General features: G+C 35.7%; 2 protein-coding genes and 1 long non-coding RNA gene across 5 annotated transcripts; 1 reads left to right on the forward strand and 2 right to left on the reverse strand.

Moving 5' to 3' along the window:
* The first annotated feature begins 1,855 nt into the window (after nt 1–1,855).
* Nucleotides 1,856–4,877, forward strand: LOC7482854 (receptor protein kinase-like protein ZAR1). Of its 2 annotated transcripts, XM_024606310.2 has the most exons (3): nt 1,856–2,154; nt 2,286–3,697; nt 3,844–4,877. In XM_024606310.2, exons 1-3 carry the CDS (start codon nt 2,072–2,074, stop codon nt 4,515–4,517), a joined length of 2,169 nt encoding a protein of 722 aa, XP_024462078.2. In that variant the 5' UTR covers nt 1,856–2,071; the 3' UTR covers nt 4,518–4,877. The 2 variants fall into 2 exon arrangements, with proteins under 2 accessions (XP_024462078.2, XP_002311473.3); XM_002311437.4 differs by having other exon boundaries at nt 1,858–3,697.
* Nucleotides 4,878–7,967: 3,090 nt separating this feature from the next.
* On the reverse strand, nt 7,968–10,574 carry LOC127905621 (uncharacterized). The gene is made up of 2 exons (XR_008059810.1): nt 8,714–10,574; nt 7,968–8,297 (listed from the first exon to the last, which is right to left on the reverse strand). It is a non-coding gene; the product is annotated as an uncharacterized LOC127905621 (long non-coding RNA).
* Nucleotides 10,575–11,946: 1,372 nt separating this feature from the next.
* On the reverse strand, nt 11,947–18,101 carry LOC7482855 (uncharacterized). Of its 2 annotated transcripts, XM_002312379.4 has the most exons (9): nt 17,556–18,099; nt 17,377–17,454; nt 16,238–16,921; nt 15,974–16,076; nt 14,352–14,452; nt 14,056–14,230; nt 12,704–12,874; nt 12,518–12,618; nt 11,947–12,425 (listed from the first exon to the last, which is right to left on the reverse strand). In XM_002312379.4, exons 1-9 carry the CDS (start codon nt 17,880–17,882, stop codon nt 12,366–12,368), a joined length of 1,800 nt encoding a protein of 599 aa, XP_002312415.1. In that variant the 5' UTR covers nt 17,883–18,099; the 3' UTR covers nt 11,947–12,365. The 2 variants fall into 2 exon arrangements, with proteins under 2 accessions (XP_002312415.1, XP_024463452.1); XM_024607684.2 differs by lacking the exons at nt 11,947–12,425; nt 12,518–12,618; nt 12,704–12,874 and adding an exon at nt 12,881–13,119 and having other exon boundaries at nt 17,556–18,101.
* Between the last annotated feature and the right edge of the window lie 1,900 nt (nt 18,102–20,001).

Genomic DNA, 20,001 nt, shown 5'->3' on the forward strand with positions numbered 1-20,001 from the left:
GCTGGCTATCATGAGGTGGATATTTAGTCCTTCAGCACGAAGAAAACTAATATACACCAGGGCATGATCTGGACAGTTATGATTTTAGAAAAAATATAAAACAACAGTGAAGATCCTATACCTTACAACCGATCATTTTATAGCAGCTACCTTTCAACCATGTAGCATGTTCTTTTGGCAGTTTTTTTTTTTTTAAGATTTTGCTATATGAAAGATAGAGAGAAATATCGGAATCCGGGAACATATAGTCAAAATTACGGATAAAGAATCAGTAACCTTGTGACAGTTGGGTATCAATCCCTGCAGTGCTTTCATCTCTCTATTTATCCGGTCCCTGCGTCTCTGCTCAGTATCAAATATTGCAAATATTTGATATGCATTTCAAATAGAGTCTTACAGTCTTACACCATCTCACCGTCTCAGACATGATATGCATTTCAGCCGAGCGTGTACTTCCATGCCTCTGATTAAGTTTCTTTGTCTCTGTCTCTCCATAAAGCTCATCAATCTCCTGAAACCAGACAAATTGAAATATATGCAGTTTTTAATTTCTAATAAAAAGAATAAAATAATAGGAACATTAACACTGTAAGACTCTATCTACAGTTGTTATAAGTAATGTAGATCCCAAAAATCAAATAGAGGGATCCTGTTTTTCTTTTCCCACGCCCGTAGAGAATAACTTGCTCTTCAATACCAAGACACGGAGCATGCCGAAGACCAGGGGTGCAACGAGATGGGACTCTTGAAATTTAATAATTAATTCTTTCATATACGCTTCGCTATTTTCATATATAGAGTGCCTCTTTAAAAATAAAACTTATTTTTATAGTTTATAATCTACAACTTTCATTTTTTTTTTAGTTGGTGCACATGATCAAAGCAAATCGAAATAATCTAAGAAACAAGAGTATTTAATTTCGAGGGGTGATACCGAGGGCTCTGATGCTGGAAATTAAGGTTATTGTTTCATCTTTTCTTACAAGTAGTGTCAGATATATGATAAATTACTATCAAGACGCAATGGTTAATTGTTTGCAGAAGCTTGGGAAACCCTATCTTTTTATAACGTCCACATGCAATTTGAAATAGCTTGAAATCACGAGAGAGCCCCGCAAAAAGAGAAATTACAAGCATGAAGACAAGACTGATATTATATCTTAGATTTTCAAGACGAAGAAGGTTTGGTGAAAACCCAAATGTTAATATATTACAATTGTTTTCCTGATTGTCTAGTTTCCCAACTGTTTGTGAAGGTTAATGTTCTCGAATCAATATTCTCTAATTTTAATTAGATGTTCGTAATTTTATATTTCAAAAACGATCGAGGCCCCTCTCATTACCATCTCCTGGTCTAGCTTGATTCAGGATTTAAATGTTGGACTATTGAAGATATGAATTCAGATTTTATCCACTACAGACAACTATGAATTATGCTGTCAAACACTACAGACAACTATGAATTATATATGCTGTCAAACACTACAGACAACAGGTTTGTTATTGTGTACGTAAGAATAAGATTTAAACAAAATGTTTTCAAGAAATTAAAGAATGTCTAAAATCATAATTAAAATCTCTCAAAAAGTATAAATTTGCCAATCATCTTAAAAATGTAATATCTGAAAATATATTAGGTTTAAGGAAAAAATATCCATCAGGCTTTGCAATATCTCCTGATATGATGTAATTTATCATTATTTTCTTGGTACTTAATATCCTATAATCAGTGCCACTCATCATTACAAAAATTAAGATGATAAAAATATGGAGGGAGCTGCCCATAAAGCAAAAGAGAGCATGCTCGTGTTATTAATTATATGGAGTCGCTTTCCAAGATTGAAGAAACATCACTGGACTGCCCCATAGATTAGATAATTAGGTTAATTTTCTATGTAATCTGGATACTCTCAACCACTTTTACTTTTTCCCCATTTGTTTTTCATTTCTCACTAAAATTATCTATCTTCCCAAGGTGCAGTCCCTGGTACTAAAGAAAACCTTTACCATTCTTCCACGCTCTCTTGAGTTTTGGCTTTCACATTCACACTCCATTCTCTCCTCCACACACATGACACAACGAGAGAGAGAGAGAGACTTCATTGCTCCTGTCAAGCTTTCTTCATTCTCATTTGGCTTTTTGCGTACTGAAAGGTAAGCTCTTTAAAGCCCCACTTTTGCATTTTGCACCTTCCAATGGTCACTTTGTTTGTAGACATGTTCTCTTTGAGTTTGCTGGTTCTTGTTCTCTTTAACTCTTACAGTCTAGTGACTTCTTTGAATAGTGAAGGGTATGCACTATTGTCGTTTAAGCAGTCTATTAACGAAGATCCAGAAGGGTCTTTGAGTAACTGGAACTCCTCTGATGACAACCCTTGTTCATGGAATGGGGTTACATGCAAGGACCTTAAAGTCATGTCTCTCAGTATTCCAAAGAAGAAACTCTATGGGTTTCTTCCTTCTGCTCTTGGGTCACTCTCTGACCTTAGACATATAAATTTGAGGAATAATAGGTTCTTCGGCCCTTTGCCTGCTGAGCTCTTTCAAGCTCAAGGACTACAAAGTTTGGTCCTTTATGGGAATTCCTTTTCTGGGTCTTTGCCAAATCAGATTGGCAAGCTCAAGTACCTCCAAACCTTGGATTTATCCCAGAATTTCTTCAATGGGTCAATACCCACGTCAATTGTTCAATGCAGGAGACATAGGGTCCTTGATCTTAGCCAAAACAATTTCACTGGTTCTTTGCCAGTTGGGTTTGGTACTGGTTTGGTTTCCCTTGAAAAACTTGATCTTTCGTTCAATAAATTCAATGGTTCGATTCCTAGTGATATGGGAAATCTGTCTAGCTTACAAGGGACTGCTGACTTGTCACACAATCTCTTTACTGGTTCAATCCCAGCTAGCCTTGGAAACCTTCCTGAGAAGGTTTATATTGATCTAACTTATAACAATTTGAGCGGTCCAATACCTCAAAATGGTGCTCTAATGAACAGAGGTCCTACAGCATTTATTGGAAATCCTGGTCTCTGTGGCCCTCCATTGAAAAATCCATGTCCTTCGGATACCGCCGGTGCAAGTGCACCTTCAGCAATCCCTTTTTTGCCTAATAACTCCCCCCCTCAAGATTCAGATAACAGTGGCAGAAAGAGTGAGAAAGGAAGAGGACTGAGTAAGAGTGCAGTTGTTGCGATAATTGTGAGTGATGTCATTGGGATTTGCCTCGTTGGATTGTTGTTTTCGTATTGTTATTCTAGAGCTTGTCCACGCCGTAAGGATAAGGATGAAAATGATAATGGTTTTGAGAAGGGAGGGAAGAGAAGGAAAGGGTGCTTGCGCTTTAGGAAGGATGAGTCCGAGACTCTATCTGAGAACGTGGAGCAGTGTGACCTTGTGCCACTGGATGCGCAGGTGGCTTTTGATTTGGATGAGCTGCTTAAAGCGTCTGCTTTTGTTTTAGGGAAGGGTGGAATTGGGATTGCTTACAAAGTTGTGCTTGAAGATGGGTATACTTTAGCTGTGAGAAGATTGGGCGAGGGAGGCTCTCAACGATTTAAGGAATTCCAAACGGAAGTGGAAGCAATTGGCAAGCTAAGGCATCCTAATGTTGTGACTCTCAGAGCATATTACTGGTCTGTTGATGAGAAGTTGCTTATCTATGATTACATACCGAATGGAAGTCTTGACACAGCACTTCATGGTAAGTTTCAAAAACCATCTTGCCACCAGAGTAAATTTTCTGTTGCCTCATTTCCCTTGTTTTTTATTTTGTTTCCTCAAGTAGTATTTTTTTGTTTGTTTTATATTTTCGTTATTTGAAAGTTTTGGTTCTCTAAATGTCAATAGGGAAGCCTGGAATGGTGTCATTCACCCCATTATCATGGTCTGTTCGGTTGACAATCATAAAGGGAATTGCGAGAGGCTTGGTTTATCTTCATGAATTCAGCACTAAAAAATATGTTCATGGAGATCTGAAGCCAAGTAATGTGCTTCTTGGACAGAACATGGAACCACACATTTCTGATTTTGGACTTGGTCGACTTGCTACTATTGCTGGAGGGTCCCCAACACGGGAATCTAATCGATCTACCTTGGAAAAACCACAAGAGAGGCAACAGAAGGGTGAGCCAAGCTCAGAAGTTGCCACAGTTTCATCTACAAACTTGGTATCTTATTACCAGGCTCCTGAAGCACTAAAAGTTCTAAAACCATCACAAAAATGGGATGTTTACTCTTGTGGAGTTATCTTACTAGAAATGATCACAGGAAGGTCGCCAGTGGTCTGTGTCGGTACCTCAGAGATGGATCTCGTTCACTGGATCCAGCTTTGCATTGAAGAGCAGAAACCACTTGTAGATGTCTTAGATCCGTACTTAGCTCCTGATGTGGATAAGGAAGAAGAAGAGATTGTTGCCGTTTTGAAGATTGCAATGGCTTGTGTTCATAGCAACCCTGAAAGGAGGCCTACGATGAGGCATGTCTCTGATGTTTTTAACAGATTGGTTATATCCTCTGCTTAAGAAATGTAACGGCATTGTCAATCCAACACTCTAGTGGTTCTCGAAAATCATCAGTTACATTGAGAAGGGGTTTCAAAGGATTTCAAAGATGATTGTTTTTGGCCTCTTTCCGTGGAAACACGTACCCCTATCAAATTCATTGTAGCGGTGTGAAGAGTAATGATGACATCTGTGTAATTTCATGTCTTTGTTCATGTTAGGATTCTGTCCTTCGGTATTATTACGTGGAGACTAGGTGAAATTAGGTATGCTATAAGACACAAGAGCATGCTCGCTACTGGGTTTGGTAATTGTTGGCATTGCGATTGTGGAAGCTGATGTTTATTTAAAATATTTTTATTTAAAAATATATTAAGATAATATATATTTTTATATATATATAAACACAATTGAGTTCCAATTTTGTATATATATATATACACACCCTGAAAATACCTTGCAAAGTAAACGTTAAGAGTGTAACTATTTTCAACCTTTCTGGCGGCCATATTTTCCCCCGACAGGTAGCTAGCGTTACGCGCTCATCCGATTTGTCCCTTTCACTCAAATCTCCATGCCTAATCCCTTCATGATATTAAAGATTTCAGGTTAGTGTTTCCCAATTGTCCTGTGTTGAGAAAATGAAGCAAGTAGTTACCAAACCATGTGGCACGAATATTGGAAGTGGAGCCACTATTAGTCAAAGTATCCAATTACTTGATAAAAGTTCTTAGCTGTACTATGGATTTGATTGGCATAGATTTGTTCTTCTTTTTTTCTTTTTTCTTTTTTACTTTAGCATAGATTTGTTCTTCTTTTTTTCTTTTTACTTAGCATAGATTGTTCTTCTTTTTTTCTTTTTTATTTTTTACTTTAACATAGATTCGTGTTGGAATGTCTTCGCTCAGTTCACTCCAGCTAAGCTAGTCTATCAGGTTTCTTGCCTAATTCAGGTTTTACCGATCACGGGGCTTCAATTTCTTGGCCTTGGTGGGTAAGCAAGAGAGCAGAGTTTCTCTTCTCTGAATAAATTTTACCTGTAGTTCTGTACCAGAATATTTATCTTATTTAGTCAAGATTGCATAGGATCTCCATCCATGATAAAGTGCTTCTCAAAAAAAAAAAAAAAAAAGAGTGAGAAAGTGCATCTGCCCTAGTTACGTTGAACGTATCGCCCGTGGTTTAAATATTTTTATTTTTTATTAAAATAATTATATGTACATATATTTTTAATGCATTTATGTAGCTAAAACAGTTTTTAAGTGCATATCATAAAATTTATACATATATTTAATCAAATAAATCAAGAATTATATGTATTAATAAATAAAAAACATTAATGCTAACTAAAATTATAACCGAAAAAATCAAGAGACGGGTGTGGTTCAAGATATTTAATTTCTCAAGACGGAATATTTACTCGATTGTATTTGCTAAATCTTATTAATCAAAATTATTTTTTTATCCAATCAAACAATAATAGAAATAGATATACACATTAAATTACTTGAATAAAATAAAATGAAAAAAAAATTATCATGCTAGGTTGTACATATTAATGATATTATCTCAAAATAATTTTTTATTTTAAAAAATAAAGCTAATCTATACAAAAATATTAAAAAATATATAAATAAATTAAAAAAACTTCTTCAAAAATTAAATGCATAACCAACAAAATAATCATCATTTAAAAAAAAATCTCTAAACAAAATAAAAAAAAGGATTATTAATATTATAAAAAAATTAATTTTAAAAAAAATTATATAAAAAAAGCTAAATATTACTAGGCGTGGCAAGTCAGACTAGCCCGCTTAACTCATTTAGTTAGAGCCCACACGTTTAGATCCTTTTTTTTTGCATCACATCATCTACCCCAAATGTTTTTGTAAAAAAAAGTTTAGGAGACACATCAATTGATTTTGCTCAGATTTTGACAACTATGATGGCTGAAAAATCATGATTTAAGGGTTTTTTTAACTCAAAACCCCTTTTTTAAATCAATTTTGACCCAAAACACATAGAAAATATCTTAGAAACTATGATAAACCTATCAATGACATAAAAAACAAACAAATCATCCTAAAAATCAAAATCAACCCGAAACCAAAAATTTACACGAGCTCAAATCTATTTTTTTTTTTTACAAACTTTAAAGGTAAAAAAAATACTTAATATTAACTACCCTCATCAAATGGAACCATTTGACACAAATATTAATAATTTTGATGGCCTAAATCGTTGTCAACAAAATTTCTTTCTACCGCTAGAATCCGGTGACCTCTCTCTCTTAAACCAAGAACTGAAAAATAACTAAAATAAATTTTTGTACCAAAATTAAATTGAAAAAATAGCAAGGTACTGAATATGTATGATTCTTAAAGTATGAGGATTGAATGAACTTTAAAACCATTACTCATTGTGGTTTATTTTCTATTTTGATCCCCCATCTTTCAAAATTATTTGTAGTCAACAAGTTTGACTCAATTGCCCTTGATTTTGGCTTAGAAAGGATTCAATCACATCAAAAAAATATGAGAATAAAATTGGAAAAAAAAATTATAAATAGTAAATCTATAGTAAAATGTAAGAGGATACACATTGTTAGCAGCTACAATGAAAAATTAATGTGTTTTAATTTCATACTTAATTGGAGTTAGAGAGTGTTTGGAATTGCAGATGGATCATGTTTTTAAAAAAAATTATATTTTCTTAGCTTTAAATTATTATTATTTTGTATTTTTATAGATTGTTTTAACGTTCTAATATCAAAAATAAATTTTAAAAAATAAAAAATATATTATTTTAATATATTTCTAAAAAAAATACATTTTAAAAAATAGTTTTTACCACACTTTCAAATAACCAATTAACCAATCAATGGGAGGACTGTCAAGTATTTTTAGGTCAATTGCTTCTCCCTTACCGTTCTCGGATTCTGGGATTTATCATACCTTCTACCCTGCAAGTGTTCATTCAAGATCGAACAGGAGAAAGACTGCAAGGACATTTTTTCCCACCCACCCTATATCTGTAATTACATGGAACCATGGAATTATGACCACAACGATATTGACAGCCTACCTTCAAATTACAAGCAGGAGCAGTCGGTTTACCACCAGAATCTTTTGATTGGCAACTTCTAAACATAAACTACAAAATTATGAATGGTAGACATGAGTTGTTCGCAGCAAAATTCTAAAAGGAGAGATACATGAATGCAGAAGAGGTAGTCAATCTCATGAGTAAAGCAACACATACATGTTTGGGCTCAATTTTTTATCAACATCAGTGTAAAGGGAAGGCTGAATAAACTAACGGAAGAAAGTGAGTGCATGTATACACACAACACAACAAACAACACTTTTGGTAAATATCATGGTCTTTAATCTGATTGCAACTAAATTTGGCTATGATATATGGGTTTCGAGTGGTAACATAAGAGACCATATAATGACAAGCTAACTTCAGTTGATTAAGCAGCACGTGCCCATCATTTTTTGATTGTCACATAGTTACATGATCAAAACATAGGAAATGTGAACAATGATCAGATAGAAAGATGCATGTGCTGTTCAGATGAAATAATCGATGCTATAACATTTCAGAGTTTGCTCTCAAGTTATGATTCTATCTTCGTCAGAATTTACATGAAGATCACACAATTACAAGGGGAAAGGGGTTCTTCTTGAACTTGACTTATCTCTTCACGGATGAGAAGTATCTCACCAGGACACAGATAATTGAGATACAGAAGTGAGAATCTGTATCCTGTAATGCAACATGGTCTCGATCATCAAACTTCAAAAAGAATTCAAGAGGCTAAAATAAAATAGAAAAAGATCCCCCAATAAACAGAATCAGATGTCATTGTCAAATCATCAATCTTAGTACATTAAACAAGTTATAGACCAAGAGCTCAAGATCGAAGGAGAAGTGTAGAGAATTAGCAGAGGTTGTTTTCTTTAAAATTCGACAAAAGTAGTCCCCAAAATAAACCCTTAAGAGTACTTAAACATGCAAATTTATCAGAAACAACCAACAACAACAATAGACCTTTGCCACTTTTATTACAGAATCTATTAACTGATCACTTTTTACCATATGTACAGAAGAACCTACAGCATGACCTAGAGCCAAGACACATCACCATTATGAAAAGGAAATAGTAGATTCTACCGTTCTTAAGGTGGAAAAATTGGGTAACAATAACTTACATGAGTTGTAGCAGCATAGCTATTTTTAAAGAAAAACCACCACAGCACTGCTGAGCTGAAAAAGATATTCCGATTGAAATTCCCATTTTGAGAATCTCCTCGTAGAAACACAGTATAATTTTTCCATCTGATACCAGATCCAAACTTTTTCATTGAGATCTTGCACAACACATGATGTGCAGTTTTTGAGAAGAAATCCTTTCAGAACAATGTTATAACATCTTAATCAATGGACTCTGTAAGAGTGGAATATCAGGAGTCAATGTTTTGCTTCATGGATCCTTCTACTCTTACAATGGCCATTGATCAGGATGTTATGACTATGAAAGTCAGAAGCGTAACCCTGGCTGACCATTGTATTTTAACTAAATTTTAACCTCATCCACTTGCCTTTGCAAAACAATATCCTTCCACCTGTCTTTGCAAATAATATCCATCCAAGCATTATAATTGTAAATATCCAACATTTATTATGGCACCAGCATTTAGATTTCATACAAAGCAGTTAAATGCCAAGTTTGAACACCAAAACAGAAAAAAGCAAAATCAAGTTTCAGAGGCAGTTAATAGAGATGTTTAAAATATAAACATCATATGCCATTCCTCACAATAAATCTAATGCTAGGCGCAGGAGCATTGCAAGTTAGGGTATGAGAATTTGGAACTGGAAGATTGAACAGTAAAAATAAAAACAGGAAAGTTAGCAATACCCGATTGTTGTTAAAGGTAAAAAGCGGCCGCAGAAGCCCTAAAAGGGCTTTTAGCCAGATCATCTCATCTACAAAGGTCTCTCTCATTGTTTCTCTCCAGATCATTGCAATCGCTCCATCTTGGGTATATCGTTTTTAAACAGGAAAAAGATGCCCTCTCCATGGGCCCATGAGTTCATGACGAATCAAAACCCTAGAAGGCCCAAAAATTCTCTCAACTCTCAAGTTCACCAGCGTCCCAGATCAAACATGTTTTTGTTTTACATATCAGTACCAGAGCTATATGTTATTTCACGTGGGTCCCAGAATCTAAAACTGGACAATTACCTTCTCTGCTAAAAGATCTGGGGTTTGTCATGGTGCTTCACTACCTCCCAGATCAAACAGGTGTCTTTTATTTTAATCCCCAAGATGAAACAGGTGATCTTTTGTTTTAATCCCCCAGATCAGGCAATAAACCCGACAATATATCAAACTCAAACTCAAAACTACTTATTAATAAAAGCATGAAAACAAATTAAAACTTAATTAACCAAATCACCAAATAAGAAAAACCCAAAAATCAAACTAAACTAAAATCCCCAGATATAGAAAGTGTCTTTTGTTTTAATCCCCAGATCAAGCAATAATCCCAACAATTTATCAAACTCAAAATCAAGACTACTTACTAATAAAAGCATGAAACAAATTAAAACCTAATTAATCAAAGAGCCAAACAAGGAAAAACCGTGAATCAAATTAGATTGAAAGAAAATGCAAAATAAATAAATAAATATTACCTCATACCCATATCCTATTATCTCATATACCCAAGAATTCCCATAGATTCAATCATTCGACAGACACCATTGACAAATTTCAAAGAGTCCAAGAGACTGACACTATCAAAACACACACCCAGCAAATAAGCTTAAAAAAAATCATAATCACACGGCTAATAAAAAAGTGGGTGTTATTGCAAATCCATTAGAGAGCTTAGATCTTCTCCAAACTTCAAAAAAAAAAAAAGGAGAGATAGAAGATAGAAGATTTCGATCTACTGGGTCTCTCTCTCAAAAACTAAAAGAAAAAAAGAAAAGAATGAGTTTTATATGTAGTAAGACAGGGAAAGATTGTGTTTTTATTTGTGCTAGAGAGGGAAATATAAAGAGAGAAGGGGATTGCGTTATCTTCACTTCTCTCTCTCCCGCTAAACTCTTATTATTTTTTTCAAAAAAAGGCTGATGATGTGTCATTCCCGCCTTGAAAAACAAAGTCTGATTTCAAGCACAAATTAGGCGCCCAGCCTTCTTCTGCTTACGATAAGTATATTTAGATTTAAAAAAACAAATATTAAAAAAATATTATTCTTATTTTTTAAAAATTATTTTTAACATTTGTGTATTAAAATATTTTAAAATATCAAAAAAATTATTAACTTTAAAAAGATAAAATATTTTTAAAATATAAAAACAAATAGCAACGACAAACAAAGTGAAACCTAGCAAGATACGGCTCCGAGAACGAGACACCTGGACATAAAGCCGGCAAGAGTGAGACCTCGTATATATTTCCCTCCTGGACTCCGATCTAATACTCTTTACTTGTTTTTTATTTCAAAACAAAAAAGTTGTCTATTATTTTAAATATTTGTTTACTGGTGCACAGTGATAGACCAGTCCATTTTCGGTTTTTTTTAATGTTCCAATCCACAACAAAAAGAAACCTAAGTTTTTTTTTTGTTAGTAACAATAGTAAAATAGTTATTTTACTATTTTAATTTATAATGTTCTATTTTAAAAATAACTTGTAACTTAAATCAAAAGTTTGTTATGAAACTGAGTTAAATTTTTTATTTAAATGTATATTCATGACTCTTTTTATAAATTAGAAGTAAAAAAAAAAAAAACTTAAATCAATTTGCAAGATTCATAGTAAACTGAAACTGACTTGAAGATTTTGTCTAATGTAGATAAAAATATGCATGGATAACAACAGTTAATTATGAACCCTACTTCCAAGGGACAGCATCAACGGTCCTCTCCAATTCTCATCCCTGTCATTGTAAACAGGCAGGATTTCGACCATGTCCAGAACAACCTCAACCAGACTGTCTTCCTGAAACAATGAAAGTTTAATCATGGTGCCTACTGCCTACTATGCAAACGGAAAGTCATTTAGCTAAACCAACACATCCTGCATTGTCCCAATTGACAATTGACCAACTGCATTGTCCCAAAGTAGCGGAGGGGGACAGTCTCAAGTCTCAATAAATAAAGTTATGAAACCGCTGGGAATAACTTCATGCCAGTTCCTGTGAGACAAGCTCAAGATTATCGCCTGTATGAACAGGGATATTATTTTGACGATCAAATGCAATCGAGAAATGGACACGATAAGGAATGAATTAAAGGAAAGATGAATGCGTGAAATCATCATTCATTTTTTCAAATTTTTTTCACCAAATTATTATTTTTATATATAAATCTGATGTGGAATTCACTGACAAAATTCTCGCAGGAACCTCGTATACACGATAACATGCATCATGCAAACAAAAGTGAATCCTACCATATAAATCGAAGCAAACATCAAGTGCAAGAACGTATTCACTGTAGAATGAATAGTGTCCAGTTTTAAAAGAAGGTTCTGTTTTAGTGTTTTTTTTTAAAAAAAACTGTAATTGTAATGTAATGAGCATATTTTTAACTGATTTTCCTGACCAAATAACAGGATTAATGGTCATATAAACTCCATTCCTTCCCTGTGCACGCCTCGTAACCAACACCGGCAATTTTCCCCAACGCAAAAACTTCACCAAAAATATGCATGTCTACTCGGCATTTGACATGGAGCTGGGCAGGGGTTAGAATCCAAGAGGCGTATTTCAAGCCTGTAGGAAAATAATGTATGCTGCTGCTGCAACGAATAACGTGGGTAATGAAGTTTCATTTGCTGGATACTCAAGTCAAGTCACATCGACTAAGAAATTCAATTATGCAAGGATAAACTTGCTCCACCGCCTGTGAGGAGAAAAAGGGCACATTACAACACAGTACTGAAGATAAATTACCAAACAAGATTTTAACCATTACTGCATTTATGAACCGCTTACCTTTCTCCCCCCCACTAAATCATAATGCGCATAATGAGGACCTCCAGGTTCTCCAAACACTTTGTAGGAGGCCAAATGCTCGGGGAAGAGTCTAACAGTTTCTGATGCATTCAAATCATCATGAGAAAGAAGCAAAAGATTGGCATCTACTGAAGACGGATACACAAATTATCGTGGTTTACACACCTTCAACAGCTTCAGGTGGGCATATCAGATCTTGGTCCCCTGCTATGGCTAATACAGGTACATTGCTCTTATGTAGATGCTCCTTGTAGAAAAATTTACCGCTCCTGTCACACAACCCACGATTCTGAAAAGCTGTAGTGAGCTGTAATAAAAGTTTTGCAGGTATGGTACCTGCCAGAAATAATCAAAACATTTGTTAACAAAAGAGGACAATAAAGATGATGAAAAGGGGGAAACGAGTTAAGAACAGAGTAAGGACTTAAGATGCTCAAACAAGAGTTCCAATTTAGCAATGGAGAGTCCTCCATCCCATCCTCAAGTGTGTAGCGGAGGGGGACATTCTCAACAAATAAAGTTATGAAACCACTGGGAATAACTTCATGCCAGTTCTTGTGAGACAAGCTCAAGATTATCTCCTGAATGAACAGGGATATTATTTTGACAATCAAATGCAATCAAGAAAGGGACAAGAGAGAGAATGAATTAAAGGAAAGATGAATGCGTTAAATCAACAATCATTCATTGTTGAAATTTCTCTTCAATAACACTCCCTTAAATCTGTTAATACCAGTTTTTCCCTTTCTCACCCTTCTTGGTCAAGCATAGGCACCAGGTCAACAGCAATAAATTGATACTTTTTTCCTTGAAATTATCTTAACGCAGGTAAATGATAATCTTGAACAGCATCGCACTCTTCCAGGGCCATGTCTGCATGTTTTTGTGTGTGTTTTAAATACAGTAAATGAGGTTTTCCTCATAAGAACAATACTGTTAACTTTCCTCCTTCCTTAAAATCCTGCCTCGGATACTGTTAACTTTCCTCCTTCCTTAAAATCCTGCCTCGGTCTCATTTACTTACTTGAACAGATGTTTTCACAGATGAACAAATCACTCCTGCTAACTCTCTCATTTCCCATAGTTTTACACTCATCAGTCACCATCGACACCATAACCTTTTCCGTTTATCCAGGCTTGAGATCAGTTGTGCAATTATGGGACATTTCAACATGGCATAGAGTCGGGATTGCATCTATGTCCTGTATGTGTAACATATAAATTTAATTTTCTCGGGTCCACATTCCCGATACACTTTTGCACTGTCATTATCATCAATGTACAGTGTCAACGGAAATATTTCTTGATTTCTAACAATTCCATGCTAATTCAGTAGTTGCTGTTCTGTCTGTCCCCCGTCTATTACAATAGAGAGGGCATGTCATCACCTCATATGACAGAAAGAAGCGGCATAAATCCCAATTGATTAAAAAATCTTAACAGATCAAATACAGGTTGCTCCTAAATTGAACAAATAAAAAGGTAACATTTCTGCTCAATAGGAAAACTATACTCACAAAAGTTGTTCAAGACAAGCTTTTCCAACAACTCTGGATGCATCATGTCCCGTGCCGATATGAAATCATTAAGCCAAGACAAGACATAAGGAGGGCGAGTTGAGAGAGGATATGCTGCTGACAGCATTGCTCCCAAAGGAACAACAGGTACATTAAGAGCCTGAGCAGGGTCTGCCTATATGACAATAGTCCCATTATTAGTATCTCAAACAAAGCTATTCCTCACAAAATTAACGAGTAGGCATCTGATCCAGACAAATAAAGAGATGATGTGCAGAATTTTGTTGTCAACTTACAAGGGGCAAAAGCAATTTGAGTCTTGAATTTGAAGGTGTGTAGTCAAGTGATGATGCCAGAGTAACAGTGGCAGCCAATCCAGAATCTCTTCCATCCCAGCCTTGAATATGATAAACCAAACATAAAAATGATTAGTGACATTATGATACGTCTATTTCCTTTTGTAATTATCATCAGAAAATGAAAGGAAAAAAAAAACCTAGGAGAATGGAAAGAAGACAACGTTCAAATTCTATTCCAGGTTGGTGAAACTTGCAATAAAGGCATGCTATCAATAGATAAACTAATTAAGCACATGTTTATATAAGTAATCATTACTCAACGAGAGCAGAAACATATTTAGAACATAAGAGGTTTCGGACACTCCCGTATGCTACCGTTCTCCAGACTACGCCTAGTCTGACAAATGTGGCCAAAGTCATGGGCAGAACATTCTAAATTATCCATGTTAAACATGCAATGTCAATGGTTTTACCTTCACCTCAACTCCAGAGTTCAAAAAAGAGAAAGAACTGCCTTGAATTCTTTAATTAATCTTACTCTTATGTGGACCCAACACAAGTCTTGAAGTAAAGGAAGAAAATTAATATGCAAATATCAGTGCCATACTACAAGTGTTCATCGGGTCCTCGTGTTCAAATGTAACATCTACTGATGTAAATTATTTATGGACATAAACTCATAACAATCAGGCATTTGTAAATGCTGTGTGAAGCATCCAAAAGCTGGCATGAAACATTCAGCAAGGTTTTTTTCTTTCTCTTTTCTTGTTTTCTTCCATTGTATATTTCTTTGGTGACTTAATGCAGCTAAAACTGGTGGCAAGTGGACTCAGGCTTCCTGGAAGTCAGTGATCATCTCTAAACGAGCTAGCATTCAATTGTTTAAAATTTAGAAGCAAGGTTAATGCCTACTAGAAAAGGAAAAGAATAGAAACTGCAGAATCACTCAACTATATATCATGAGAAGCAAATGATACTGCTAGAGACAGGAAAACACAATAATACTATATTCTGATCCATGATATCTGCTGTCTCCAGGGTAGAAGGTTTTAGGAAATAATTGAGAAAGCTCTATGTTTTTTTCACCTTAAATTCTTACCACTAAATCCAGCAGGCAAGTTACAAAGAACTTGGATACTCAAAGATGATGACCTCCCCCACTGCACTCAATTGCTTTCATTTAAAACTTGGATTGGCCTAGAACTTGGGTTATAAGTACTTCTTGTCCTTCTCCAATTCCATGGATATAAGAGAGAGAATCTCATACTCTCCACCAGAAATACTCAATCATAGTTCAAACAAAAGATTCTAACCAGAAGTCTACTCCACATTTTTGAACATTTGTAAACACTAATTGCACATTGACACTTTAGATGAGCAGAAAGAACTTTTATTGATTGTAGGAGATAAAAAGGTTATAAACTTAAAGCTTGAGGAAAATGACTAAACCCAGATTCCAACATATTAAGGGACCTGCATGAACAACTATAAAGAATATTTTTACATGTTGGAAAAGCACATCTACTAAACCCAACAGAGGGGAAACAAGCATGCTATGTTTATTGTGAGAAGGTGAGTTTACAATTATATGATGCACATAGCAAGTGATGGTATCTTACCACATCGAGACAGCATTGCATAGAGCAAGATGCCTCCCATGGAGTGTCCAATAGCAAGCAATTTACCATCCTTTGGCTTGGTTAGGGCCCTTATATACTCCATCTTCAAGGATAAAGGTGAAGCTTATTAACATATGAGGAATATCCAAGAACTATTCCTACCCAAACTTCAATGATCATAGCAATAATATTGTGATTGAAAAAGTTAACTGCAGAGACAGAATAGTGCATATAGTGTCTCAGCAAGATAAAATGTCACCTCACCGCAGCAGGAACATCCTCTTCCAGGTAATTATCAAAGTCCCAGTCATACTTCACAATCAAGTCAAGCTGTTTCTGGAAATCTTCAATGATTGATGAAAGACGCTCCTGCAAGTCAAACAACTGCGGTGAAACAGATTTTTGACCTTCCTCGATAACATTAACAAGCCCTTGACTCAGATCCCTGAATTGACCAGCAATAGCTGAGTTCTGTCTTGCTTCCAACAAGCTCAAAAGCTTTCCCCTTATTTCATTCATTCGTTCCGATAATTGAGAATCTACTAAGAGTTTTGATATCTGATCGACCAACTCAGCAAACATAATCTTCAACTCACTTTCACTGAGAAAGCCAGAGAGTCTTTCAGACAAACGCATAAAGATTTCTGTCAACTTTGTCACCAATTTTGACTCATCCCACACGGATACAATCCCAGCTAGATGTGAGTCCTCTTCGACTAAAGAAACCCTAGAATCTGACGGGGGACTGGGAACATTACTTGGCTGCTGGTCCACAGACAGAGTTCCATTAGTCACACTCTTAGCTACAGCTTCCATCTCCTCAGAAACTTCATGGGCAGACTGATGAACATCTTTAGGAGTTGATCCCTGTATGCTCAAACCAGCACCCCGAACCTCAAGAATCCATGTTTCAAATCCCTGGTCAGACATGTACCGTGCAAACGAAGACTGCAACCATATAACAAGCATCAGTTAGAGGGTAAAGTGTAAAGTGTTGCACAGTCAGAGAAAATACGCAGAATTGATTTTAAGATCCCCCGTGTTACAAAGGAGGACAGAACAAAATAATCATTCAGCATTTATTGGAAAAGGAAACTCAAACTCAAGCTTAAAAGTTAAAATCTGATTTCACTGTATCAAGTATTTTGAAGCAGTAAAAAATTAAGCTAAACTTGAGTGAATTGGAGATATTTGGGAAGGTCATTCATAACTAGAACCAACCAGACATTTTTTCATAAACTTCACATGACACACAACGTATATTACAAACCAAGAGTATGTCACGCCGTGCCTCGCCTTCCTAGATAATGTTTTGCCAAAAAAATCAAGTAATTACTGCAAGTAATTCACATGTATCTTGCTTGAAATGGCATTAAACATGACTTGCAAAGAAAGAGTATTACCCCAGGTGAGAGATCGTAACCAACGGCATTAGTCCCAACTCCAGACAATAGCAATAGCGGATGATTCCTTGGAGGCGCCTTTAATCAAATAACAAAAAAAAAAACTTAGAAAATAAATTATGATTAAGAAAAAAGATTTTAAATGAACTAGCATAGAATGTCGAGTGAGTTGGACCGACCTGAGGAGAAGGATGGTAGCGCCAAAGAGCAAGACGCCAATCAGAATTGGACACGGAGACGTAGTGGAGCTCGTCGGCGGTACAAATCGGAGGCTTGTCTGGAACCTTGACGACAGGTTCAGTTGACTCGGTGGAGAAAGCTCTCACTCGAAACGACTCGGGAGTTGAAATCCTATAGTGCGAGGATATTAGAGGTCGTGGAGAAAAAGACCAACACGCAGAAGAAGAGGTGGCGCGTGAGAGGATGAGACTGGGATTGGAGATGATGATATTGGTTGCGTGGAGAGCAGAACGGATATCCGATTGGATAGTTGATGTTGTTGCCATTTTTTCGGGTGTCTTTGTGTTTCTTGTCTTTGATTTTTAAGAAAGAAAAGAACAGCTGTTGGAGCTGGTTATGTTGGTTTTGATTGGTGGCGGTAGTTGTTTTGCTTTTTCCGGGTGTAGAGAGAGCAAAAATGAGGACAGAAAATGCGATGCGGTGGGGATGGGATGAGCCGGTGGGTTTTTTATTTCTTCGTCCTTTCTGCGTCTTCTCTCGATGGATCTCGTTCGTTTGTTTTTCCCCAATTTTGACTTTTGGTGGGGACAAAATAGGTCGATGTGGCACAAGAATCCTACGAATCCCATGACGTGTACCGCTCTGCAAACTTACACAAGATAAGATTCCTCTTTTCCGAATCCCATACAAGCAATTGAAAAGTTTTTACAAAAAAGAATTAACTGTGCGTTTTACCCTACCACTCTACTCTAGTTGTTTCATTTCATGGATTGTGTTCCTCTGTAACAAATTTTATGGATTTTGCCTTGTTTTTTTAAAAAAAAAATACACAAAAAAATACATTATTTTTTAAAAAAAAAACTGAAGCTAAAAAAAAAAAATTCAAAACTTCATGTTAAATGTAATACTTCTTATGAGAAAAACTGGAAAAAATATATTTTTAACTTTTCAAATACATGATAAATTTGAAAAGCTCATTTTAAAAGTTATACAAAGTTTTTTTTTTATAAGGTTTTCACTATTTTACCCTTGTTTCTTACTTCTATATAAACTCTAATACACACCTAACTAATTCAATGTACAACTCTGGTACTCTTCTTCTATACATAGTTACTAAGGCAATTATTTTAATTCGGTCCTTCATACATGCATATCTAGTGTCATCGTTTTAAAACCTGGCATGATCCGGCGGGTTGATTCCAGACCCGATCACCTCGAGTCTAGAACCGGGCTGGGTTAAAAAAAAACCCAGCATGAGATTTGGTCCGGCAAAACCCGGTCGACCTAGAGGGTCGACCCGGGTTAACCCAGTTGAGACCCGGCTGTTTTTTTATAATATATATCAATAAAACGACGTCGTTTTTTGTTGAATGCCATCCTCTCTCTCTGTCTCCGATCCAAAATCTCCATGGATCTCGATTCTTGCTAGTTGCTTAAACTCTCTCTCCCAAAAGCTCACAAAAAGAAACCACATGGCGATGACATCTGTTCAAAATCTGGTCAAAGGAAGAAAATACCCTTTCATCTTCACTCTTGCTATCTTTCTCTTTTCCGCCACTATCTTCTGCTTATACTCAAACAATTTTCAATCTCATGGGAGAAGGAGAAGAAGTTGGAATCTAAACAAAGGGTTGCAGTTTTACTTTTGAGATAAATGAATAAAAGAAAGGATTTATTGAATGGAAGATGATTGGAGTAACAGTGGCCTTTTCAGCAGCCACCAAGTTGCTTTTTTATGATCTTGTTTTGTTTTGTTTCGTTGGAGAAAGGGGGGAGGTTTTATATCTGGTATTGGAAAAGAGGAGATGGTTATTATGGTTCATTAATGTCATGTGATGTTTTGTTGATTTAATCAACTTGATTATAACAGGTGGAGTAATGGTGGCCCTTTCAGTAGCCATTGTTTTTTTTTTTTTGTTGACCCGGTTAACCTGGATTAATCCATTTGACCCGTGACCCGATCATCATACCGGGTTAACTACCGAGTCAGGTTTAAAAAGTATGTATCCAACACAACGTTTTCAGTGGAGACAAGTGTTACAGTTGCCCACAATCACACAAGAAGGGGGTTACATGCATAGTTGGAATTATTATTTCTGAAACAGATTCAATCTTTGCATCTACTTCTTCTGATGGTACAGTTTATGTGTGGGAACTGGTCCTACCTTCTACTGCTGGTAGTAAGCAAGTAAAAATTGTCGACTATGTCATTCTCATCAACATCAAAATATAAAGCTAAACAATGTTTAGTGTTTGTTCATGACATAGTTATAAAACAGACCAAAAGCTACCATAAAGCTGACATCTGATGGAGATTATTTAGTCGACTATCTTAAGTTGATCAATGCATGTTTTCCATCTAAAATTTTCTTTGAACATTTTTTTTAGTATAGAAATGGTTATTGTAATCAGTCTACAGGTTTTGCTTGCATTTTGACATCTTTA

Source organism: Populus trichocarpa, chromosome 8 (genome assembly GCF_000002775.5).
Source record: "Populus trichocarpa isolate Nisqually-1 chromosome 8, P.trichocarpa_v4.1, whole genome shotgun sequence".
Taxonomy (NCBI): Eukaryota; Viridiplantae; Streptophyta; class Magnoliopsida; order Malpighiales; family Salicaceae; genus Populus; species Populus trichocarpa.